We start from the raw sequence: 9285 nt of genomic DNA, 5'->3' as shown, positions 1-9285 counted from the left end.
AATAAATAAATAAATAAATAAATAAATGAGGAACGAAGAAACGAAACAGAAAGAGGAGTCTGGAGAGACAGCCCAGCGGTTAAGCGCACCGGACTCTCTTCCAGGTTTGATCCCCACACGGCAGCTCTCTGCTGTCTGTAAGTCCAGTTCCAGGGGACTCAGCACTCTCGCACAGACACAACAACAATGCATAGAAAAGAGAAAGAAATCACCGAAAGAAAGAAGAAAAGGCCACCGGCTGGAAGTTAGCTCGGTGGATAAAGGCACTGCCCGCCAAACCTGAGGACCTGAGGCCAATCCCTGGGACCCACGTGGTAGGACTGAACTGGCTCCTGCAAGTTGTTCTCTGACCTCCACATGCACACCATGGCACACATGTGCACACTCACATACATATACACATACCAAACATAAAAAAATATTTAATGCACGGGTCTAGATTAAGTATCCAGACCTTCAAAGAACTAAAACCAGCCTTGGATGTCCTCAAGAGTCCTTCATTGTTTTTTGAGACAAGGTCTCACTATGTAATGGCGGCTGGCCTGGAACTCACAGACACCCGCCTGCCTCTACCTCCTGAATGCCAGGGTTAAAGGCGTGTGCCGCCATGCTCTGCCCTAATCCTCCTTTGTAGTGATTTGTAACACATGCATATAAACACAGACCTTGTCCTTCCATTTGACTTGCTTGGCCTGCGCTCTTTCCCAACAGTACAGAGACAAGCTTGCTTTGCAGCTTCATGAAGCATTTGATTCGGTGAGTTCTCGAACTGTCTAACCACCACAGCACACAGTCCACTGCTCTGTGCTGCCTTGTGCTGTTTGCAGGCACTCCCTCTATATCCTTATTCTAGCTGTAAATGGTGGTCCGATCTCTCCTGCCCAGGGATTAGATTTATCATCTTATATCCAAGGAGCCATTTGGCAGGTAAGGTTTCACGTTGGGTTCATTTAGCACACTGTATTACTGTGCGTCTGTATGTTTTTGTTGCCACTGCTAGAGATTATTTGGTTATATAAATATGATTAATTTTCTAGTCATCTATACTGGTGGACAATTGGGTTGTTTCCTCTTTTGACTGATCAAAAATAAAACTGCCATGGACATCTGTGCACACACTTTTTTCTCATTGTGCGTTGGGGAAGAGCATGCTATGGTGCAGGTGTGGATGTCATGAGACAGTTTTGTGGACTTAGTTCTCACCTTTCACCTTTTCATGGGATCTGGGGATTGAACTCAGGTCCTTGGACTTGTATGACAAGCACTTGACTCACGGAGCTGACTCACTGAGACATCTTGTCAGCCATGTGTCGTGTGTGTGTGTGTGTGTGTGTGTGTGTGTGTGTGTGTGTAATTTTAAGATAGTGTCTGCTATAACCAAGAGAGCCTCAGACTTGGTATACATTGCTGAGAATGGACGGCCTTACACTTCTGATCCTTTCTCTACCTCCTGGGTGCCGAGATTACAGGTATGCACAGCCACATTAAGTTTACAGAATGCTGAGAATTGAACCCAGGGCTTCCTAGGCAAGCACTGTACTGTCCACACTACAGACTTTAGTCTGAGCACACACATTGTGAAGACACATTTTCATTTTTCATCTGTTCCCAGGAGTGGGACCTTGAGTTATAGAGCAGATGCATATTTGGTGTTACTGGAAATTGCCAAACCATCTTCCACAGTAGTAGTTTGGGTCACTTCTGCCAACAGAACAGGAGACTATTACTTTTTCCTCCACCCCTATTAAAGGCTGCCCATGTTTCTTATCTCATTTCTCTAGGATGGACATATTTTCAGGAGCCATGCAAGAATCTCCCGCTGCAAAACGCCTGCTACGCATTTTGTCATAGGCTCATTATTTAGATCCACTGTGTGACTGATCCATGTATTGAAACCTCTGTTGATATGTCAGATTGTACTAATTTTAAAAATTTCAACTGGATCAAAGTAACTAAGATCTTCCACCTTTAGTCAATGAACCAGCGTTGCTTCATCCCGATCTTGTAGCCCAACTTTGGGAATTTCTGTAGGAATGAATGGGATCCTACCCAACTCTTAGAAGCCATTCTGATTCCTGTATCACAGGCGCCCTTATGACATCATCACGGGCTCACTTCCCCCACTCTTCCTGCCAGCCTCATGGCTGGAGGAGTATTGACCTGAGATGATGGCTCCTTCATAACCCCAGCCATGGGGTAATTTAAGGGATTGCAGACCTGGGAGATTTGAACCTCTATCTCCAAACATGGGCTCTCATTGTAGTGTAAGTTGTAGGTTATAGAAGGTGGATTTCTAGTTAATTGGGAAATAAGTCCTGTGTCGAGGGACGCTGGGGGAACTGGGCATGTGTTTAAATGGTTATGTAATTGTTCAAATAATAATCGGCTCACAGATGTCTCCTTTAACTCTGGTTATAGAAGGGGGATGGTTGCTGTGAAATCACAATTGATGAAATCTACATGATCAGGGAGCTACCAGTGTCAGCAACAACAAAGGAACTAAAACAGAAAAAAAAGCCAATTCTTCCACCCTCTTCCAAGGTAGGTGGTGCCAGGCCTCAAGGTTGGAGGTACCCCTGGGCTGTGACATCTCTGACCTATGTCAGCCCACGGTGCTCTTCTCCATTATTACAACACAGAATGGTCATGGAATTTATGTTCCACACAGATCTGTGTGAGCAAGATGTTGGGATGCTGTCACTCAGAGCAACCATCAGAAACCAAGAAACCAGTTTCTCTGTCCAAGCTGGGTTGGAGGGAGGTTGCTCTTCTTTAACTGTCTTCTTATCTGCCTGAGACATGATGACTGGTGTGGAGGGAAGCCCCAGAGAGGGAGAACAATGCTCTGTGAACTGGGAGTGGGATGTGAGATCTGTGTTTGGGGAACATATCTAAACAGACGAACTCATACATCCAGGATTGTGTAAGAGTATGGGTATGTGTACACATGCATGTGTGTGTACTTGTGTGTGCATGTATGATTGTGTTAACTGAAGTTTAAGGTTTGGGAAGTAAAAGAAACAGATGAGGTCAGGACCCCAAGTTGTGTGGGGAGATAAATTTAATATTAGGACTTAACCAGGGGGAAGGAGCAGGTTGGGAACTGCGGTAGAGGAAGAGAAGGCAGAGTGAATAAAGAATGCCAAGTTCCTGCTAGGAAGCCTCGGCCTCAGTATGTGGTCCTGCCCAGAAAGATCCTGTGAACTGCAAAGCCTTACTCTAAATTGGCCAGCCAGGTTCACAGACACCTAAGTGAGGGGCTGGAGAGACGGCTCAGTGGTTAATAGCACTGGCTGCTCTTCCGGAGGCCTTGAGTACAGTTTCCAGCAACCACATGGCAGCTTGTCTGTAACTCCATTTCCTGGGGACCTCATGTCCTTTTCTGACCTCTGAGGACACACACCAGGCACACACATGGTGCAAACATACATGTAGACACAACATAAAAAAAAAAAAAACTTACAAGAGTGAATGTAGCACATGCTATAAATGGGGGCATAGGGACTCAGAGGTTAAGGTGCTGATTGTTCATTAATTGATACGGCAGACAAAGGAGACCAGAGGTAGTATGCCTTCCTGCTTTCATGGCTCATTCTGTTGCCCTGCCCAGTGCTTGAGAACTTGAGAGGCATCTGTGGTTAGTGACATACGATCAGGGCATCTTCGGAGAATACTGTGGGGAATATGATCTCTAGAGGCTTTCTCTTATATCTTTATTCTTTTTTCATGCAAATATATATAATGTACTTTGATCACATGCTCTTTCTTAATCTCTCTCATCCCTCACCATCTCCCGTGTGTGTGTGTGTGTGTGTGTGTGTGTGTGTGTGTGTGTGTGTGTGTGTGACCACACGAGGAGGCGTTTGTTTACATAGTTCAAGGTAACTTACCAGTAGCTGCACCCCTGAAAACCGAAACCACTCTTCACTTTAGACCCCCAACACCCATTTCCACAGCCTTCATCTAACAAAGTACTGAAGGCCAGAAAGATCCAGGCCTGGTGGCGAGGCACCCTGGTGCGGCGCACGCTGCTGACGGCTGCCCTCAATGCTTGGATCATTCAGTGCTGGTGGAGACACACACTGGCCAGAATGCTGGAGAAGAGACGGCTGACTGTCCTGCGCTGGATGGCACAAGAAACGAGAGCCTGTGTCACTATTCAGTCCTGGGTCCGAATGCTGCAGGTCCGCCAGGGGTACCGCCGCTTGCGTTACGCCACCCACATCATCCAGGTGTCATGGCGCTGGTATAACTGCCATACCCGTGGCTTTTTTGAGGGCACCTATGAAATCACAGGGGACAAACTAAGTCTGCGGCTTGACATCTTTCTGGGATCACAGGTTTGTCGTATATCAGACTGCATATCCTTGCCAATAAAGAACTGATCAGGTCTTCTAACAGATGGCATTGGGTCTTTGTGACACAAACCACCTGGCGTCCCTGTCCAGCAGCAAGTCCGCACAATGACCACAGACACCAAGCACCACACGAGCTTGTTCTGTGACATCAGCAGCCTGTGTCTGAACTCACAGGGTCAGAAGATGTGAGAGCCCTGGACCACAACAGTGTCTGTGTCTGATCAGCAAAGCCTGCATGGCTGGAGAGTTGGGATAAAGTCACCAGGAACACTGCTAGATGGCAGCTCCCCTTGGCTGTCCAATATGCCACTCTCTCGTCATCCTCTAAGGTCTCCCCACCGACATAGAACAAGTCTGGCAGCCCACCCCACCCCCAACCACCATGTCCACAGCCCTACATGGTGTAGCCATAGCCTTCAAATTCTCCCAGTGTCCTCTTGGACACTCTGCCAATCATTAAGTAGAACATGCCAGCCTTGTTCCCGTTCAGAATTTAGAGCTTGTCTCCTGTTCCCCCAGGGCAGTGTTTCTTCTCAACCTGTGGGTCTTGGCTCTTTTGGGAGTTCACATATCAGATATTTACATTATGATTCGTAGCAGTAGAAAAATCAGTTATGAAGTAGCAACGAAACTGGGCATGCTGGTGCATGCCTTTAGTCCCAGCAATCAGGAGGCAGAGGCAGGTGGATTTCTGAGTTCAAGGCCAGCCTGGTCTACAGAGCAAGTTTCAGGACAGCACCTACAGATCCTCCTTGAACATTAACTACTGTATAACATTCTGATGTGTGTATATATCACAGTTTTACCCTCAATGCTTGACGGTCAGGTTGCTTGCATTTGGGCTCTTATAAATAATGTCACTATGAACACTTAGCAGTTTACAACCCCACCAGTCATGAAATTGTAAAACTAAGGGTTTTGAGCATCCTTATATGACTAGTGGCCATCTGTAGAGTATCTATTTGAACAAATGCCTGCCTATTCAAGGATTTGAAAATTACTTTAATTGGGTTGCACTTACCTTTAACAGTCACAATAAGCATTTCTTTAGCACATAAATACACAATTCTTGATTCTACACAGGACCTGGATCTGTAGCTTCATCATGGATGAAACCCTGCTCTCTAGGAATAACTTCCTCGCCACTCGGGGACAATTCTCTTGGAGCCAATCAACTCAGTAGACGTGGTTGTCTCAGCTCATCTGAATCATCTCTTTAGATGTTGCTCTATTCCTACTGCCCTTTCTCTTCTTCTTCCTCTTCATTCTTACTAAAGTAGAGGACGCCAGTCATGAGGAATGTCAGAGCAAATCACAGCTTCAGCAGTGGCACATGCCTGAAAGCAGTTTAGGACCACTTCAGTTACCTAAAAAGATTTCTGAGAAAGGAAATTCTAGGTATTTTGATGGGGGTCACCCCCTGTCCCCTAGTCTCTAGTAAGTCTCCATGCAACAAGGAACACTGTAAATACCACATGTAATGCTGTTAGTTCCTGCTGCAAGCCGCAGGAACATGGAATGGAATCCAGCTCCATCACAAAAGCTACTACTTGGAAAGGTCAAGGATGTTTCTGAAGGTCAAGCAATGGCTTAAGAAGTCTTAGTGAAATTTTAGCTTTTGTATATTTGTTAGCTGATTCTTGCAATGATTTCCTTGAATGCTATGTGTGCTTCCAAGAACTCATAACAGTGTATTTTATCTGAAATACCTATCAAGTATCCAAGGCCAAACGACCTCCTGAATTAAGGTAAATTAAACTCAGACCGTTCTTTCTTATACAGCCTTAGTGTTATTTATACTAACATTATAGACTCCTAACATTTACCTAATCACTTCTAGGAATGTAGATTGAACACATAAATTCCCTTCCTGATATATTAACAACTGATCTTAGCTCTCAGTTGACCTCCTCCTTTACCACTCCCCTTTTGGGTTGTAAAAGAAAGCCTGATGGTCACTGCCTGAGGAAAACTCTTGTCTGCCTTTAGGACCCTGTAAGAATTCAAGCCTGGTGACCTTGCTTTGGCTAGAGCACTGCTATTGAATGGATATATAACTGTAAATCTCAGAGACTTGGAGGTTTAAAGGATTTTGACTAGACAACTAGATAGAGAACTAGAAGAATGAGATGGAAGATGAGGACGATGGGTAAGAATGAGATGAGGAAGACCAAGATGGGGCAGAACTAAGATGAGAGAATCAAGATAGAACTTAGAGGAGACAGTAGATAAAGGTAGAGAGAAATCAGGCAAGAGAGGAGCTGGACATGAGAACAAAACTGAAGCTGTGTAGATAAGATTTTACCCCAGAGGAATAAAGTAGACGGACTAAGAGCTCGGTGTACTTAGATTCTTTTCCCAAAAATAGTTCTCGCCATTCATAGCTTCTGGGCCCCTAGGAAGAAGATTGTTAAGGCTGGTCCTGCCGGGCGGTGGTGGCGCACGCCTTTAATCCCAGCACTCGGGAGGCAGAGCCAGGCGGATCTCTGTGAGTTCAAGGACAGCCTGGTCTCCAAAGTGAGTTCCAGGAAAGGAGCAAAGCTACACAGAGACACCCTGTCTCGAAAAAACCAAAAAACAAAACAAAACAAAACAAAACAAAAGACTGGTCCTTAATAATATTTGAGAAGTTCCCTCTGCTTTTCCTCAGTTCTCATAGACTTAAGATTTAACACAAAATGAGATCTTTAATTTCTAAAGCACTGTGTATTGCATCTTACAAATATGTAATTTTTCTGTTTTTGCCTGTTTCAAAATGACTATGATCCTGTTTAGTGAAATTTAAAAAAAAATTTTAGATTTATTTTTATTTTATGTGTATGGGTATTTTGTCTGCATGTATGTCTGTGCACAACACGTGTCTAGTGCCTTTAGAGGCCAGAAGAAGGCATCTGATCCTCTGGTTATGAGCCACCAAATGGATGCTGGGAACGAAACCAAGAGCAACAAGTGCTCTTAACCATTAAGCCATCTATCCAGACCCTAAGGAAACGGTTGAAACCTTCTGACATTTTTGCCAAATCTTTCCAAATCAAGTCTTTTGATCTCAAACTAAGTTTGGAAGGTTCTAGAGGCCTCAGAAAGTATCTCCAATGATTTGTAAAAGACAGTGCCTGGAGAGAGGTTCAGTAGTTAGGAGCACTTGCTGCTCTTGTGGAGAACCTGGGTTTGATTCCCAGTACCCACATAGTGACTCACAACCACCTGTCAGCTTCATTCTGGGGGATCTGACACCCTCTTCTTGCCTATGAGGCACTGTATACACATGATGTTTGTATATACATGCAGGCAAACATTTATACACATAATTTTTTGAAAAATAAGTATGTAAAATATTTGGAAAAGAATTGAACTAATGAGGCTTGATGTTACATTCTGTGAGAATAATTGTGAAATAAGTGATATTAAACCTTCTTTAAATTACACTGCATGTGTATGACGTTGAGATGAGTGTTCTAGAAATCTGAGATGTCCTGACATGTTATCAATCATAACTCTCGTTAAATGTTGGAATGCTGTAGACCACAGAAATAGAAAGAATTCTGGTTAGGAGACTGTCTCCAGGTAATAGACTGGGGAATAGCTATCCAGGTGGGTGGTCCCTGAATACTTCAGCTGAGACAGGAAACAGAAAACAATACAGCAAGAGGGCAAATCCAGAGCATGTCCCAGAGGGATTGGCTTAAAGTGAAGTGCTCCCTACTCCTGCCCCCCACCCCCCACCCCCCGGGAACTCCCAAGAGCAGACACAGGATCCACAACTTAACACAGGGAGGTTCAGAAAATCTGCCCTGTGCTTTTTGTTCTGGTTTGAGTTTTGGTTTTGAGACAGGGTTTCTCTGTGTAGCCCTGGCTGGCCTGGAACTCACCAGGCTGGCCTGGAATTCAGAGATCTGCCTGTATCTTTGAGTGCCGGGATTAACGGCATGTGCCATACTTCCAGGCTGCACTGTGCTTTTAAGGAATAGAAAAATAGGGAGGACTTCTTGGCCCTGGGTGCTCAGCACTTTGTGCTCAAAACCCAGCATTCAATGGAGCAGTGGCAATTTGGAAACACTCCTTCTGTAAAGGTCATGACTTTGGGAGCAGGGGAGGGCCACATGAGGAGTTGGAGAGAGGGAGAGACTGGAATTATTTAGGTGCACTGCTTATACATGAAGTTCTTAAAAAGATAATAAATAAGTACATAGACCCTTCCCTGTCAGTGGCCCAGCCGACCCAGACCACGGCGTCATGGGACTGTATACTAAAGCCTAGACAACAGGACTGTGAGATTACAGGAAAGAAACTTGGAATAAGAGCTACAAAGAATTCGGTGAGCTGGGAACCTGGTCAGAGCCAGGGTCTGGAAGGAAACTCACACAGGCTCTAAGCAGCCAGACTTTGGGGAGGATGACACAGAAGCAGTGTGGTGGAGTAATCTTTTACACTGTGAAGATGCATCTCTGCCAAGGCGCCTTCCAATTGGTTTAATAAAGAGCTGAAGGGTCAGTAGGCAGAAGAGGATAGGCGGGACTTCCAGGGAGAGAGAGAGGAACTATGGGAAGAAGAGAGGTGGGATTCACCAGCCAGACATGGAGGAAGTGGGATGTATAGTATGGAGGAGAGGTAACAAGCCATGTGGCAGAATGTAGATTAATATAAAGGGCTAATTTAAGTTTTAAGAGCTAGTTGGGAGACTGGAAAGATGGCTCAGTGGTTAAGAGCACTGACTTCTAGAGGACCCGGGTTCAATTCCCAGCACTCAAATGGCAGCTCACAACTCTCTTTAACTCCAATTCCAAGGGACCCGAAACCCATGACAAAACACCAATGCATACAAAAAAAAAGAAAAAAAGAGCTGGTTGGGAATAAGCCTAAGTTAAGGCTTTTATTAATAATTAATGAAAAGCCTCCGTGTCATTATTTGGAAGCTGGTAGTCCAAAG

At 44.8% G+C, this 9285-nt stretch overlaps 1 protein-coding gene across 1 annotated transcript; it reads left to right on the top strand.

Moving 5' to 3' along the window:
* Nucleotides 1–2105: 2105 nt before the first annotated feature.
* On the top strand, nucleotides 2106–4398 carry LOC131915364 (IQ domain-containing protein F5-like). Its single transcript, XM_059268538.1, has 3 exons — nucleotides 2106–2264; nucleotides 2419–2541; nucleotides 3957–4398. Exons 1-3 carry the CDS (start codon nucleotides 2247–2249, stop codon nucleotides 4383–4385), a joined length of 570 nt encoding a protein of 189 aa, XP_059124521.1. The 5' UTR covers nucleotides 2106–2246; the 3' UTR covers nucleotides 4386–4398.
* Nucleotides 4399–9285: the final 4887 nt, after the last annotated feature.

The sequence above is a fragment of the Peromyscus eremicus genome, chromosome 7 (assembly GCF_949786415.1).
Source record: "Peromyscus eremicus chromosome 7, PerEre_H2_v1, whole genome shotgun sequence".
NCBI lineage: Eukaryota > Metazoa > Chordata > Mammalia > Rodentia > Cricetidae > Peromyscus > Peromyscus eremicus.
The sequence above is the reverse complement of the archived record's forward strand: the minus strand, read 5'-3'. Positions and strand labels throughout refer to the sequence as shown.

Excerpts from the sequence above, each read along its gene's own strand:
- LOC131915364 (XM_059268538.1), top strand. Across the intron at positions 2,542-3,956 it reads TTCTTCCACCCTCTTCCAAG|CCTTCATCTAACAAAGTACT; the intron begins GTAGGTGGTGCC and ends CCATTTCCACAG.